This window comes from Colobus angolensis, unplaced genomic scaffold, assembly GCF_000951035.1.
Source record: "Colobus angolensis palliatus isolate OR3802 unplaced genomic scaffold, Cang.pa_1.0 Scaffold8, whole genome shotgun sequence".
NCBI classification, from domain to species: Eukaryota; Metazoa; Chordata; class Mammalia; order Primates; family Cercopithecidae; genus Colobus; species Colobus angolensis.
In genome coordinates this window covers 2,694,072-2,710,514 of record NW_012121820.1, presented here as the reverse complement: position 1 = coordinate 2,710,514, position 16,443 = coordinate 2,694,072, and the positions used below count along the sequence as shown (strand labels likewise).

General features: G+C 52.4%; 2 protein-coding genes across 5 annotated transcripts in view; one reads left to right on the top strand and one right to left on the bottom strand.

Moving 5' to 3' along the window:
- PTPN1 (protein tyrosine phosphatase, non-receptor type 1) overlaps positions 1–2,375 on the top strand; it is an 82,563-nt gene extending 80,188 nt beyond the window's left edge. For both annotated transcript variants that reach the window (XM_011928819.1, XM_011928820.1), the window contains one exon: positions 302–2,375. In XM_011928819.1, coding sequence (XP_011784209.1) covers positions 302–325 — 24 coding nt within the window. In that variant the 3' untranslated portion in view covers positions 326–2,375. The remainder of the gene's footprint in view (positions 1–301) is intronic.
- A 1,390-nt stretch (positions 2,376–3,765) lies between these two features.
- Positions 3,766–16,443, bottom strand: part of FAM65C (family with sequence similarity 65, member C) — a 116,760-nt gene continuing 104,082 nt past the window's right edge. For all 3 annotated transcript variants that reach the window (XM_011928817.1, XM_011928816.1, XM_011928818.1), the window contains 9 exons: positions 15,718–15,848; positions 14,296–14,419; positions 13,524–13,659; positions 12,715–12,876; positions 11,181–11,342; positions 10,140–10,342; positions 6,992–7,075; positions 5,411–5,501; positions 3,766–4,934 (listed from right to left, as the gene is read on the bottom strand). In XM_011928817.1, coding sequence (XP_011784207.1) covers positions 4,834–4,934; positions 5,411–5,501; positions 6,992–7,075; positions 10,140–10,342; positions 11,181–11,342; positions 12,715–12,876; positions 13,524–13,659; positions 14,296–14,419; positions 15,718–15,848 — 1,194 coding nt within the window. In that variant the 3' untranslated portion in view covers positions 3,766–4,833. The remainder of the gene's footprint in view (positions 4,935–5,410; positions 5,502–6,991; positions 7,076–10,139; positions 10,343–11,180; positions 11,343–12,714; positions 12,877–13,523; positions 13,660–14,295; positions 14,420–15,717; positions 15,849–16,443) is intronic.

Below are 16,443 nucleotides of genomic sequence, written 5' to 3'. Positions count from 1 at the left end.
GAGGACTAGCCTCAGAGCTCTGGCCATGGAAATGACCTCCTAAGACTTTTTCATTGTTTTAAATGTTTTACCTCTTTTCAGGTGGCCATCTGACTACATCAGATGGTTTTGCAAAATGCAAACAATTTTTTCCTTGGGGGTGATTTTTGGGGAGAAGGGGCTACTGTAAAAAATAAAACCAAAACCCCCTTTGCTCCCTCGGAGGTTGAAGTTGCCGGGGGGTGTGGCCGGGGTCGTGCATGAGGCGACAGCTCTGCGGGTGCGGGTCTGGGCTCATCTGAACTGTTTGGTTTCATTCCAGTTCCTGTTCAACAGCAACACATAGCCTGACCCTCCTCCACTCCACCTCCACCTCCACCCACTGTCCGCCTCTGCCCGCAGAGCCCACGCCCGACTAGCAGGCATGCCGCGGTAGGTAAGGGCCGCCGGACCGCGTAGAGAGCCGGGCCCCGGACGGACGTTGGTTCTGCACTAAAACCCATCTTCCCCGGATGTGTGTCTCACCTTCATCCTTTTACTTTTTGCCCCTTCCACTTTGAGTACCAAATCCACAAGCCATTTTTTGAGGAGAGTGAAAGAGAGTACCATGCTGGTGGCGCAGAAGGAAGGGGCCTGCACCTGTCTGGAGGCTCGCCCCACCCAGGGCTCCCTCCTGGAGCATCCCAGGGGGGTGGCACACCAACAGCCCCCTTGAATCGCAGGGAGCAACTCTCCACTCCATATTTATTTAAACAATTTTTTCCCCAAAGGTGTCCATTGTGCACTAGCATTTTCTTGAACCAATAATGTATTAAAAATTTTTGATGTCAGCCTTGCATCAAGGGCTTTATCAAAAAGTACAATAATAAATCCTCAGGTAGTACTGGGAATGGAAGACTTTGCCATGGGCCTGCTGCGTCAGACCAGTACTGGGAAGGAGGACGGTTGTAAGGCAGTCGTTATTTAGTGATATTGTGGGTAACGTGAGAAGATAGAACAATGCTATAATATATAATGAACACGTGGGTATTTAATAAGAAACATGATGTGAGATTACTTTGTCCCGCTTATTCTCTTCCCTGTTATCTGCTAGATCTAGTTCTCAATCACTGCTCCCCCGTGTGTACTAGAATGCATGTAAGGTCTTCTTGTGTCCTGATGAAAAATATGTGCTTGAAATGAGAAACTTTGATCTCTGCTTACTAATGTGCCCCATGTCCAAGTCCAACCTGCCTGTGCATGACCTGATCATTACATGGCTGTGGTTCCTAAGCCTGTTGCTGAAGTCATTGTCACTCAGCAATAGGGTGCAGTTTTCCAGGAATAGGCATTTGCCGCATTCCTGGCATGACACTCTAGTGACTTCCTGGTGAGACCCGGCCTGTCCTGGTACAGCAGGGTCTCGCTGTAACTCAGACATTCCAAGGGTATGGGAAGCCATATTCACACCTCACGCTCTGGACATGATTTAGGCAAGCAGGGACACCCCCCGCCCCCCACCTTTGGGATCAGCCTCCGCCATTCCAAGTCAGCACTCTTCTTGAGCAGACTGATTTGGAAGAGAGGCAACTGCTGGAAACCACACTTCTCGAAACAGCCTGGGTGACGGTCCTTTAGGCAGCCTGCCGCCGTCTCCGTCCGGGTTCACCTTGCCGAGAGAGGCGCGTCTGCCCCACCCTCGAACCCTGTGGGGCCTGATGGTGCTCACGACTCTTCCTGCAAAGGGAACTGGAGACCTCCACATTAAGTGGCTTTTTAACAAGAAAAACACGGCAGCTGTAGCTCCCGAGCTACTCTCTTGCCAGCATTTTCACATTTTGCCTTTCTCGTGGTAGAAGCCAGTACAGAGAAATTCTGTGGTGGGAACATTCGAGGCGTCACCCCATAGCGCTGTGGTGAGGTGTGGATAAGGCTTAGGTGCCAGGCTGTAAGCATTCTGAGCTGGGCTTGTTGTTTTTAAGTCCTGTATATGTATGTAGTAGTTTGGGTGTGTATATATAGTAGCATTTCAAAATGGACGTACTGGTTTAACCTCTTATCCTCGGAGAGCAGCTGGCTCTCCACCTTGTTACACGTATGTTAGAGAGGTAGCGAGCTGCTCTGCTATATGCCTTAAGCCAATATTTACTCATCAGGTCATTATTTTTTACAATGGCCATGGAATAAACCATTTTTACAAAAATAAAAACAAACAAAAAAAGCAAGGTGTTTTGGTATAATACCTTTTCAGGTGTGTGTGGATACGTGGCTGCATGACCGGGTGGGTGGGGGGGCGTGTCTCAGGGTCTTCTGTGACCTCACAGAACTGTCAGACTGTACAGTTTTCCAACTTGCCATATTCATGATGGGTTTGCATTTTAGCTGCAACAATAAAGTTTTTTTCTAAAGAACGTGAATTTGGGGTGCTTCCCAGTTTTTTTCTTTGCTTAATTGAGCTAAACCAGGATAAGCAACTCGTTTCTTTCCATCCCTGCTGATGTGAAACAGATGTTGTCAATCAGCTGGGGTTAGAGTTTTCCACTTCTAAGAATTAACCTCAGCATCCCGGCGTTGCCAGCGCCCTCAGGCTGGAGCGCTTTCCTTGAGTGTGAGCTTATTGAACACCTTCGGCCGCAGCCCACTTCCTTCCCAAACCCACGCTTTCCATGTATAGGGCGCTTGGATAACTTAACGAACTTATCAGTGTTGTTTGAAGAACAGTGTTTTGAGTTGTAATCTCAAAACCATGTCCCTTACCCAGTTACCTGTAAGACACAATGGTTACTGCATCTCAGTATGTGAAGTCCATTTGATACAGAATTGACTTAGAAATAAGATAAAAAATTAGTACAGTTTTTCATTTGTGTACAAAATTAAACAATGTAAAAATTCCCCTCAAAGTGATTTTTTTGACTTTTCATTTTGAAGTAATTTTGGACTTACAGAATGTTGCCAAAATAGTACAAAGCATTCCCCGGTACCCTCCAAGGTACCCTCCAAGGTTCTTCGACTGTTTCAAAGCTGGCTGCAGGCCCAGGCTCATGAGACTGGGAAAAGGACAGGCCGTGGTCATGTGGACCCACAGGGGCCTAGGGCTGCAGATGTCAGTGTTGCTCCCACTGTTTCAGGTATAAAAAAGGGCATCTAAGCTTTCAAGAAGAGAATGCTCTAGGGCAACGGTCCCCAACCTTTTGGGCACCAGGGACCGGTTCCATGGAAGACAATTTTTCCACAGGCCTGGGGGTGGTGAGGGACGGTTTTGGGATAGAAACTTCCACCTCAGATCATCAGGCATCAGATTATCATAAGGAGCTTGCAACCTGATCTCTCGCACAGGCAGTTCACAACAGCACGTGCAGTTCACAGTAGGGTTCGTGCTCCTATGAGAACCTGATGCTGCAGCTGATCTAACAGGAGGTGGAGCTCAGGCAGTAATGCTTGCTCACCCGCCACTCACCTCCTGCCATGCAGCCCACTTCCTAACAGGCCTCAGACTGGTACCGGTCCGTGGCCTGGGGGTTGAGGACCCCTGCTTTAAGTGGGTACTGCTGATGCTTAAAAAAAGAGGAGGGGGTTTGCCAGAAATCAGATGGGGCAAAAGGGCAAAGGCCGTGCCGCAGAGTGCCCATATAGGGGAGAGCACGCCTGGAGCCTTCAAGAGCATGCAGAGAAGCCCGGAGACAGCGTTTACCAGAGCCGCTGCCTGAGGCCGCCCTCCTTTAAGTGTCCCCACAGCGCACCACAAGACCACAGGAGTGGCCTCCCCACTGGCAGGTGTTTGGGGAAACAACCGCTGTCTACTCTTTCGGGTAAAAAGTGAAACACCAATTAAAATAGTTTAATTCAACAAGGCAAATAAATACTAAGTTAAACCAAAAAAGCACAAAATATGTACAGGAAGTATCGATGAGAATGTTCAAGTTAAAGTTCTCCAATGCCATTGCTACAGCAACCTCACACCCTAGGTTCTGTCTGCACTATTAACACAGACATCTCAGGACATGGTTTGCTTTAAGACTTAAATAGGAAACTAATTTTCTTTCTTTAAAGCAGTGTGTTCTTCAGTGAACTCTTTCTTTAGGCCAGTTGATGGCTTCTGTAGCGGCTTATTGACGAGACCCTAGGGTAGCTTCCAAAGCTGGGTTGATTGCATTTGGGTGCAGATGGCCAAAGTGAGTGGCCCTACTGCCCGTGCTACTCAGGGCTCCTGGGCTGATGTGGTGGCTGCTTCCGTTTGTGCTGCTGAACATGGGGAAAATGAGGTTCTCAGTCCACCAGCCGCTGTCTGTGAGTTCCACCGGCACTCTGGCTGCAGGTCAGGCTGAGTGTGTGGTTGTAGAAACCCTGGCTTTGTGCCTTCCCACCTTCCCCAGCTCACCAAGGTGACACCTGGCTGCTGCTGAAATGACCTGAGCAGTCTTGCATTAACAGGGCCAGCCACCTGCCAGCCTGCTTCATCCCAGCGCCTATTGACCCAGAAGTGCCGAGCAGCTGACTGGCAGGGAGGCCTGGAGTTCTACACACTTGTCTTGGAGCCTTTTATTTAGGGCCTCAACTTGCCTAGCCTTGGCCCTTTTGTAGGTGGCCACCTAGTGCGGCTCCGCTCTGCATCTCTGGGAAGGTCACACAGACCCTCAGCCAGAAGTCGAGCGCTCCACTGAGGCCTGGCAGCCCCTGCCTTGCTTTTTTCTGCTTCTGTACAAGAGACCAGCCCATGCCCTGGGGCTGGGTCAGTGGCCGGAGCCTCAGGCAGAGCTCTGGACAGCTCACACTCCTGGAGGAGTGCACAGCACCATTACCCAGCGCGCAGGCTATGTCCAAGCTGGGCAGCGGCAAAAAACCGATGTGAGATTTCTGCTCATCAACCAGCATTTTTTAAAATATTGTGATTTCAACATCTGCCTCCTGGCAAAAGACTTCTCTTTGTTCTGAGCAGAGCTTGTCCATCTTCTCAAAAGCTAACCGTCCTTTTTCACCTGAAATAGCAAAGGGACCTGTCACCAGATTGGATCCTGCCTTGGCACTTCCGACTCTCCTGGGCCAAGGTGGCCCTAGTGCTTAGTGACTGTGGGTCTCGGTGGTCTCTGCAAAGCGGCAGGGGAGGGAGTATGTGCGGGAGCCCCCACCTGGTGACTCACATGGCCTGGGGGGCCTTGCCTTTAACTCTAGGATGTCCTGCTGAATCGGAACCCTGCCTTGCCTCTGGCTTCTGTCCCAAAGGTCATAGAGTCTAAGAAGACAGCGAACACCCCCTGCCACCCCAGCCATAAAGAAGGCTTGCCTTGGCAGGATGTTACAAAGGGTGAAGGTTGGCTCTGTGCCAGGGCTGCTAACAGTGCCCATCCCGGGTACCCCAGAGCTGTCCTGCCTGCTGGGAGAGCTGGGTGTGGCCTCTCGCAGGTTCTGAGGGCCCCAGGAACCCCGCTGCGCTGCACAGATTGTGCCACTTTACCGAATGAGAGTGTGGTTTCCCGGGCTGCCGCCCGCACGGCCTCCAGGTCAGACTGGCACAGGCTGGCAATCTGGTCGATGCTTTCAATGCCCTATTCGAGATTAGGAGAAAAAGAATCCTTTGGGGGCCTTCTCAACAGCAGGTAGAGTCCACTTAGCGGCCCTGCAGGGCCAGCCCTAGCGTGGTCTCTGGGGCCTCAGCCCCTTCTTTTTCTCCAGGCTTCCAGGTTTTTTAGGTGGCCTCAGGTTCATGAGAGGCACCTCTGGACTGTGGAAGTGTCTCACCTCTTCAGCCCTGACACCTGCTAGGGAGCCAGGCTGTTAGCAGAACTCGTCTTCCTGGATGCCTGCTGAAAGGCTAGAATTGAAAAGGAGGAGACCTGCTGCTTTCTGGACCTTCCTGCCTCCCCCACGCTCTCCTTACCCTACTCTCCAGGGCAGCCTGTGCCAGTACGCCCGACTGTGGCACATGCCCCCGGGTTGCTCCTGCAGGCCAAGGACCGGCATGCGCTGCAGCGCCCTCTACTGGGCACCCGGCCCTCGCTGGTTTTCTGATCCTAACCAGTTTCTCCTCTTGGAATTTCCTGTTGATTCATCCCAGAATGAATGGGATGAGTGAGTTCAATCTGTATTGAACTATCTTTCCTCTAGCAGCTGTGCAATTCCAAGTGCAGGTGAGGCTGAGGGAAAGCGGGCATCACCTCACATCCATGAGATCTATATGTGGGTTGTATCAAGAGTCTCAAAAATGCTCCTATTCTCTGGCCCTAGAATTGGGTCTAGCCTAAGGAAATAATTCAGAACTCCATGTTTTTAAAACTTGATGCACAGACATGATCATAATGACATGCTTTATGATAAAAATTGGATGAAGAAAACTATTTCCTACAACAGCAGGTGAGTCGGTTAAATTAAGGTATATACTTGATAGCCCCTTCATACAGAATTCTAAAGTGAAAAAAAAGACCAAAAAAACACACACACACACACACACACACACACACAAAGAGTTCTAAAGTGCTGCCAGTCTAACACAAAATGCACAAAATGTTCTTATTTTGTTGACTGTTTTTAAACTATGTTTGGATCAACAATTTTAAATGCTCACGCATACCCACAAACTTTTAAAAGCAGCAACCCAAAATGTCAGCCACCGCTTCTGCTACATTCTAGGATGATGGATAACTTTCTTTTCTATCTCTGTATTTTATACCTTTTTTTTGTTTTTGAGATGGGGTCTTGCTTTGTCACCCAGGCTGGAGTGCAGTGGCACGATCTCGGCTCACTGCAACCTCCGCTTCCCGGGTTCAAGTACCGAGTAGCTGGGACTACAGGCATGTGCCACCGCACCAAGCTAATTGTGTGTGTGTGTATGTGTGTTATTAGTAGAGATGGGGTTTTGCCATGTTGGCCAGGCTGGTCTCGAACTCCTGACCTCAGGTGATCTGCCCACCTCAGCCTCCCAAAGTGCATGAGCCACCATGGCCCAGCCCCAGTGGAATCATTTTAAAGTTAACTAACCTTAACCCTAACCACAAGCAGGCTTCTCTGTCAGCCACTAATGGAGAAACGTCAGGCTCACCTTGAGCTCTTTGAGTGCCAGGCACGCGGCCTGCTGGAGCCTTGCATCGTTCTCTGCCAGGGCGTTGGTGTAGAAGAGCAGAGCCTGGGGAGAGTAAGGAGGCTATGAATGGAGGGGTGAGCAGAAGTGGAGTCCATGGTTCCGGGTCCATCAGCTGCCAGCTGCCAACAGTAGGGCACGCTGTGCCCATCTTTCACTAAACGTTCAGGACATGATCAGTCCATCTTTGGGCCAGGTGTACAGTCACAAGAGCTATACTGTGGTGTTTAATTTATCCCTAAAAACTGGTCCCAGTTCTAATACAATGAAGAAAACTCCTTTTGTCTAATAATATTCCGGAAGTGCATTCTGAAACTGCTGTCTATAAAATGCTAAATTAGAGAAATCAGATGCCCAGCTCAGAACAACAAAAGAACTGATCATACTATGTCCATCGCCCTCTTCAGCTGCAAACAGGCAGGGCTGCTGCCTTGGGCCAGAGGGAAACCTGCCTATTCCCCTCAGCGCCCCCGTCCAGTCTCAGATGTGACCCTGCCCTCTTCAGTCTCACGACCATGGCCACATCAGTTCATGTCTTTGGGCCTAACTTGACTCAGCTGAAAACAAAGCTGGCACTTGTTTCATGCGTTGCTGTAGGGTTTGTTAGAAAGTACACGGGGTTGCCCGGCCCGCAGGGGAGTCCAGCATCTGCGGCTGCAAAGGGAAACGCAGGAGTGGGTTTGTGCTCACTCAGTCGAGTGGCTGCACCTTCAACTGCATGGGTGGGGCGGTGGAGGGGCCCGTCTGCAGGTGGCTCTCCCAAGTGTCTGCTGCTTTGGGAAGACAGGGAGACTGGGAGTAGGATCGGGTTCTCTCACGCCTCCTACACAGGGCACTGGTGAAGGCTGTCAGGCCGTATCAGTATGGAAATGTCACACTGCCCACTGCCTCTAATCCCGGGGTGCCAGGTCATGGCAGCCCACTCCCTCCTCAGCACCCTCACCTGAGGCCAAGTGATCTATCACCGGGTTGGCCCCCACCTCAGTGTTTCCTACTCTCTAAAGTCTGTCACATGAAGACGAAGGCCCTCTTTTTTTTTTTTTTTTTTTTTTTTGAGACAGAGTCTCACTTCATTGTCCAAGCTGGGGTACAGCAGCACAATCTCGGCTCACTGCAGCCTCTGCTTCCCAGGTTCAGACAATTCTCATGCCTCAGCCTCCCGAGTAGCTGAGACTACAGGCACGCACTGCCACTCTTGGCTAATTGTTTTATATTTTTAGTAAAGATGGGGTTTCACTATGTTGGCCAGGCTGGTGTCGAACTCCTGAATTCAAGTGATCCACCTGCCTCGGCCTCCCAAAGTTCTGGGATTACAGGTGTGACAGCCACCGCATCCGGCCATGGAGGCCTTGTTTACAGTCTGAAAAGATACCCACGTACCCCCAAACCCAAAAAAACAAAATACACCTGACCTCAGTGGATCCTGGAAATCAGCCAGCTACTAGTTTTCAGGAACTACAGACGACAGAGAAATACATAAACTACTATTAAACTTCCTGCAAGCAGCAAAGTCTAGATAGTCTAGAACAACCTGGGATTGTCAAGTTAATTGCAAGCAGAAAAAGAAATGGAGAAAAAGCCTTTAGATTAAGTGGAAATTGAAAACCATCAGCCAATCACAATGTGTGTCCTTATGTAGATCCTAGTTTAGCAAAAAATAGGATGCTTGAGGCTTGGAAATTTGAACATAAGATGTATGATATAAAGGAATTCATGGGCCGGGCGCGGTGGCTCAAGCCTGTAATCCCAGCACTTTGGGAGGCCGAGACGGGTGGATCACGAGGTCAGGAGATCGAGACCATCCTGGTCTACACGGTGAAACCCCGTCTCTACTAAAAAATACAAAAAAAACTAGCCGGGCGAGATGGCGGGCGCCTGTAGTCCCAGCTACTCGGGAGGCTGAGGCAGGAGAATGGCGTAAACCCGGGAGGCGGAGCTTGCAGTGAGCCGAGATCGCGCCACTGCACTCCAGCCTGGGCGACAGAGCGAGACTCCGTCTCAAAAAAAAAAAAAAAAAAAGGAATTCATGGTTAAATTTTTAGATAAGATAATGGTATTAGAGTTGTGATTTTTAAAAGAATTCTTAACCTTTTGACACATACAGTTAACTATTTAAGGTCAAATAGGATGCCTGAGGTTGCTTCAAAGTGATACAGGGGAGTGGAGGGAGAAGGGGCAGGATTGGCCATGAGTTGATGGTGGTTGGGCTTGGGTTATGGGTGCAGGTGGATTCATTATATTGCTCTGTCTACTTTTGCAAGTTCAAAAGTCTCCAAATAAAGAGTTAAAAACAACCACAAAGTAGGCGGATGGGCTCCAAGAAGGGCTATTGGCAACGGAACTGGAGATTTCCTCTCCAGTCTGGAGCTGAGACCAGCAGTGTAGACTATGCCCTTGATGTCACCCTTCCTGAACCCCTCAGAGTGTCGCACCTTAAACATACAGTAGTCACAGGCCAAGAGTGAAAAGGCAGAGAGGTCCATTCTCTTGGTTTTCAAATGGACTGAACACAATGACCCATTACCAGGTAGCCACAAATATTAATTGAAAGTAAATAAGGATGACTATCAAAACACTAAGAAAGGCTGGGCACAGTGGCTCACACCTGTATTCCCAGCACTTTGGGAGACCGAGGCGGGCGGATCACAGGATCAAGAGTTTGAGACCAGCCTGGCCAACATGGTGAAACCCCATCTCTACCAAAAATACAAAAATTAGCCTGGCATGGTAATGGGAGCCTGTAATCCCAGCTACTCGGGAGGCTGAGGCAGGAGAATTGCTTGAACCCAGGAGGCAGAGGTTGCAAGATCATGCCACTGTACTCCAGCCTGGGCAACAGAGTAGAACTGTGTCTCAAAAAAATAAATAAACCACTAAGAAAAACATTCAGCATGCAAGTGACATCTCGGAGGCCTAACAGATGTTTGGCTTTGGCAGCAGCAAGGTACATTCATGTGTGTTAGGTGGCAGCCCAGGTCCCTCCATCAAAATAGCTCACAGCCACTGCAGTCCCTGGCACTCACTTCTTTGTACTTTTCCATGAGAACAGCTGCTTACCTGTGCCCACACATCTGTGGCCAGGGGCTGCCACCTGCCCTGGACAACGTACCTTTTCCCGGAAGCTTTTGTTCCTGACTGCACCCGCCAGGCGAGCGCTGGCCACCCTGCACACCCTCGGAGTGCCATCCAGCTGGAGCAGTGCCCAAGCTCTTAAGGTCTGGGGCAGGGGCTGGAGCTGGGCCAGCCGCTTCCCCTGCAGCTTCCGGACTGCCTTGGCCTGCCCTGCACAGTGAAGCTCCTCGATGAGTGTCACTAGAAGACAGAAAAGAGGTGGGCCCGGGTCCCCTGAATGGGAGTTTGGCAGGACAGCTGCAAGTTTGCTTGGCTGCTGCCAGTAGCCACAGAGGAACAAATCCCAGACCCACCGGGATGATCACCAAGGCCCAGTCTGGACTAGTTTCACAGGGAACTCCTGGAATCTTCAGGAAGGCCTTTTAACACGGAATCAAATATGCTCCAAAAATTAATAAAACCACAGCCCACACTCCAGGGACTCTGGCCAGCCAAGATCACCCTCCTACCCAGCTCTGAACGCTGTTCCGTGCTTTTTATTTATTTATTTATTTTTTATTTTTTATTTTTTTATTTTTTATTTTTTATTTTTGAGACGGAGTCTCGCTCTGTCACCCAGGCTGGAGTGCAGTGGCCAGATCTCAGCTCACTGCAAGCTCCGCCTCCCGGGTTCACACCATTCTCCTGCCTCAGCCTCCCGAGTAGCTAGGACTACAGGCGCCGCCACCTCGCCCGGCTAGTTTTTTTTTGTACTTTTAGTAGAGACGGGGTTTCACCGTGTCAGCCAGGATGGTCTTGATCTCCTGACCTCGTGATCCGCCCGTCTCGGCCTCCCAAAGTGCTGGGATTACAGGCTTGAGCCACCGCACCCGGGCTATTCCGTGCTTTTTAAAGCTGACTTCCCTTGGAGCTGGTATCAGCCCCCATTGGCTGAATGCGGAATCTCATTAAATCGGGGTTCCCAAAAGAACAGTTGGCAGGGATAGATGTAGTGGCTCCGAATTACAACCTGAGGAACTGCATGTGACAGGGCTCCGTGGATATTCCTCTGCATGACAGCCACCCACTCCAGCCTTACCTTCCTTGGTGAGCTGGGTGAAGTGCTTCTCCAGGTCAGAGACACTCTGCTTCTGCAGGTAGCCGTGAAACTGGAACCAGGTGATGGTCTGTTCTTCGGGCAGCCCAGCTCCGGGGAGCAGCCCACCACAGCTGACCACCTGCTCCAGGAGCCTGCGGCACACTGGCCAAAGGGGAGAGCACATTAGGAGAAACTGAGACCTCGACCCTCCACGCTTCTCAGCTGGGAGTAGCCTGGTCAGCTAGAAGGCTTTCTGGGCTGGGCACGGTGGCTCACACCTGCCCCAGCACTTTGGGAGGCCGAGGTGGGCAGATCATCTGAGGTCAGGAGTTCGAGACCAGCCTGACCAACATGGTGAAACCCCGTCTCTACTGAAAATACAAAATTAGCTGGGTGTGGTGGCGCATGCCTGTAATCGCAGCTACTCTGGAGGCTGAGGCAGGAGAATCGCTTGAACCCGGGAGGTGGAGGTTGTAGTGAGCCAAGATTGCACCACTGCACTCCAGCCTGGGCAACATGAGTGAAACTCCATATTCCATATCAAAAAAATAAAAGGGTTTCTGATAGCACAAGGGCAGGTGTCCTTCACTGCACTCCCTGTGCCATGGGGGAGGAGTGTGCCCAGCTGGAGTTAGGACTGTGACTCCGACTCACCCTGAGTCAGACTGTGTTGGGTTCATCCCCATGCCCAGGGCTCCATACCACACCTGGATCTAAATCCCGAGGCAGGGCCTAGGAATATGCATGTCAACCAGCAACCCAGGTGGTGCTTGGAACATGACTGTCGCCTTTCACTTGCTCCAGAGAAGGCCCTACGGCTCTGCATTCTGGGAAGAACGCAGTCCAGCCCACATTTCTAGAGGCCTCCCTTCCCGTAAGATTCATTCTTTACCCCGTCAGGCTCTGGTGGGAGGCATGGAATCTGTCCCCAGAAAAACGCACCAGTGGCCAGGCGCAGTGGCTCATGCCTGTAATCCCAGCACTTTGGGAGGCCGAGGCAGGTGGATCACAAAGTCAGGAGTTCGAGACCAGCCTGGCCAATATGGTGAAACCCTGTCTCTACTTAAAATACAAAAAAAGACAATTGGCCAAGTGTGGTGGTGCGCACCTGTAATCTCAGCTACTCAGGAGGCTAAGGCAGAAGAATCACTTGAACCCTGGAGGTGAGGTTGCAGTGAGCTGTGATTGTGCCACTGCACTCCAGCCTGGGCCACAGAGTGAGACTCCGTCTCAAAAAAAAAAAAAAAAAAGAAAAAGAAAAAGAAAATAAAAATACACTGGCCCATCAGGGCTTGCACGCAGCTTCGGGGCTCCACAGACTGCTCAGAAGGCCCCAGATGGAGGCCCCTTCTCGCCCAGTGAAAGGGCAGTGACTTGCACTGAAGCTGAGAAACCTCCTCTATCTGATGGCATGAAGACACTCACAGAGGCGAAGACAGGGCTGAAATGAGGCCAGCTGTGGCCACCCTGAAGGCCCTGGAGACTCAGTACAGCCTTTCTATGGGAGGGGATGACAGGACAGGAAGGAACCCACCTATTTCCAGCTGTCCCGGGTATTTCCCTCTGACTCTGTGCAGGAAGGTTTTCTTGAGCTGGTTCAGCAGCTTCGTGGCAGGGCAGGACAGGACTCTACCAGGCCCTGTGCACCCTCTCCACAGCTTCAGGCACCCCTTCCTCCGCGAGGCCTGTGGGATGACTGAAAGCCCCAGTTCAGAAACTGAATGGTGGCTCGGGGAGAGCACGTGACAAGGACCCCAAAGGTTTCCCTCCACTGGGACCTGAGCGGGTGGGGAGGACGGTGTGGCTTGATGCGAGGTCCCTTCCCTGCATTCCCATGTGACACATGAGCAGCTTTGGCTCTGAGCATCTTACCAGGGCCACCACCTGCAGTCCCCACAACAACCTGGGAGGGGCTGCTGTCACCAGCCTCTCCTTACGGACAAGGAACCTGGCCTTCTGAGAGGGGAGGTCCCACGGGGCAGAGGCACAGCGGGATCACAACTACTCTTTGAGGGCACATTCTGCACCCTGAATGTAGCCCAGGGTTACCTCACCGAATCCTGTGCAGTTCCCTCCTCCTCTACAGATAGGGAAGCAGAGGCTCAGAGAGGTGAATCATTTGCCTAGAGTCACACAGCTGACTGAAGAGTATGCTGCAGCCCCAAGACCTGCCTCCCTTACCTCCCCGCAAAGAGTGTATCTCTGAGCCCAGCCCAGCCACAGCCTCCACTCTGAGCCCTGGTTAACTTTGGCTCTTAGGAAGGGAGAAGAGGCTCCCCGAGCTTTGATCCCGTCCCCGTGCCATTCACACACGCAGCCCCTGGGTGGTAGGCAGCTACTTACTCTCTTCAATGGATGTTGCCTTGCCGACCTTCTCAAAGTCAAGGACAGAAAGTGTCTCCAGAACATGCTTTTGCTGTGCCACTTCTTCCAGGAGGCATTCCTGGACCAGCCTTGATAAATTAGGGGAGGCCAGTTTCTGGGAAGCAGGCCACGATGCTCCAGGTTAGCATGGAACATGCCCGCTGAGGGCAGCCATTACGACTCTGGCTCCCACCTGCTTGTGCCCATCTCTTCTGTCCTGGGGGCAGCTCCCTGACTGTCATCTGAGGATTCCCCTTTCACCAAGGTGGCTGAGCTAATGGGATGCAGGCTGGGCTGCCAGGGACCACCTTTGCCCCCAGAAGGAGGACCAACCTGCCTGAAAGTGAAGCCAACCCACATTGCAAAGCAGAACTGAGAGAGACCTAGTCCTGATAGCATTTGAACCCGTGCATCCAGCCAGGCCTGAAGCCTACCTCTGAGGCTTTCAATGCCATGAGCCGATAAATTTTCCTCTTGGCTGAGCCAGTTTGCATTAGGGTTCTGGCATCTATAGATGAAAGAGTCACCACCACAGCCTTTGGTTTAGGGCTTGGGCTGCGTAAGAGCCACAGGAGGATTCACCCACCCTGGTCTGCCTCTTCCACTGGGGGACAGCCTCAGTCTCACGGGCTTCCAGGATGCGGGTCTGTCACCCTTTACGATGCTTCCCACTACCTTCAAGATGAGCCCTTTGCCAAGAGGACTCCAAACCCCTGTCTGCCCTCCCTGACAAGTCCCCTAGCCCAGCCACCTGCAGCAGAGCTTTGCAGACTCGGAGGTGTACCGTCAGCAGCACGTCCAGCTCCGGGGCACCGGCTGTGAGTTCCCTCGATGACGTTTTCAGTGATGATGGTGGGGGCAGGGGCCGGTCCTTTCTGAGTTGAATTGAGAACTGGGTGACGATTCGGATAGCAGTTCAGCTCCCTCTGAGGGTAGGGGGAGCCCTCCCTTCCCAGAGAGCCCCAGGTCAGGGAGGCCCCCTCCAGGTCCCAGGGAGTTCAACCGAGGAGGAAGGGGAAAGGAGCAAAGGGCGGCAGCAACTCAAAACAGAGCTGGACGATGTGGCCCAGGGCCTGGGGAAGGCAGGGCGGGCAGTCGTCTTCCAGGATGTCTCGTGGACGTAGAAGACAATTCCAACTAATCCCAGCTCTGTGGCGCTGGACAAGTCTGCCTCCCCCAGGCTCAGCTGACTCATCTGTCAAGGGAGGCAGGAGCCCCACACTCAAGGCCGTGAGGGGTGCATGAAATACGGCGGGCAAGAGCGCCTCACACCAAGTCCGCTCCGTGGTAGAGGCTGGACCTGCTGCCCGACCCACTCACGGCCACTCAAGAAGGGCGGAAGTGAGTGTGGCACGAAATCCCACACTGGCCCATGGGACTGTGAGAGGCGAGGAGACAGAATGGAGCCTCCGCTCTTCCACGTGGTGAGATGTGGATGCAGAAGCCCTCGGGGGGTGGGGAAGGTAAGGCTGTGTAGCCTCGAGGGAAGCTGTCATGGGAGGTGTGGGCCCTGCGGTGGGACAGAGGGAACGGCACTGGGTACTGCTGCACCTTGGTTAGAGGGCAAAGAGCTTTTTTTTTTGAGACAGTCTCACTTTCGCCCAGGCTGGAGCGCAGTGGTGCGATCTCAGCTCACTGCAACCTCCGCCTCCTGGGTTCAAGCGATTCTTCTGTCTCAGCCTCCCAAGAAGCTGAGATTACAGGCACCCACCACCATGCCTGGCTGATTTTTGTATTTTCAGTAGAGACGGGGTTTCACCATGTTGGCCAGGCTGGTCTCGAACTCCTGACCTCTGGTGATCCACCTGCCTTGGCCTCCCAAAGAGCTGGGATTACAGGTGTGAGCCACTGTGCCTGGCCTCAAAGAACTTCTATATACTTTGTGGTTATTTTTTTAAGGTTTAAAAAATAATAATAAAAGCTTATTCCTTGGAGCAGAAGGCTCAGGGCAAGGCTGGGATGATCTCACCCACTTCGTGGTCACTGAGGACTAGCTCTGAGCCAAGTGGGGGATGTGTGGGGATGGCATGGGGAGGGGTGCACGATAGAGTGACAAGAGCTGAGCCAAGGACAGTGGGAGAAACAGACCAGGAGGCCAGCAGGAAACGTGGAGCTTGGGTCACCCGGTGGGAGTGCTGGCCACTGGGCCACTGCTGGAAGGAGGTGCACTCACCGGGGACCCTGGGAGCCCCCAAACAGGGATAGCTCATCCGGGGCGAAGTCGGCATTGAGGAAGGCGAAGCTTTCCAGGATGCACTCCATCAGGCTCTCGGCTGAGTCGTGCTCCTGCCGTGCTCTGCAGGGCTGTGGATGAAGTGGCCAGACCTGAGGGCAGCACCGGGCCCCACCCACCCGACTGGGACACTGTTCAGGGGCCTCACGGCAGACCTGGGCAGTGTCCGGTCCTGAGCCCCAATCCCACACACCATCCCCCAGCACAAGCCCAGCCGCTGGCCCAAGGCATGGCACCGGGCGTGGCACCCCCCAAAGTCCCTCCTGAATGGCCTGTGACAAGGTAGGAGCAGAATCTTGAGGGAGACAGATCTGAAAACCCTCCCCTGTATCTCAAACCCCCACGGGGACAAGGCCAATGGCAAGAGTGAGTGAGCGGCCCCAGCAGGGACCGGGGAGGCAGGAGTACAGGTGCCTCCCCTAAGAGGGGGCTGCGCTCATAGATTGCCCAGTTCTAAGAAAACCCTAAGGCCGGGCGCGGTGGCTCAAGCCTGTAATCCCAGCACTTTGGGAGGCCGAGACCGGAGGATCACGAGGTCAGGAGATCGAGACCACCCTGGCTAACATGGTGAAACCCCGTCTCTACTAAAAACTACAAAAAACTAGCCGGGCGAGGTGGCGGCGCCTGTAGTCCCAGCTACCCGGGAGGCTGAGGCAGGAGAATGGC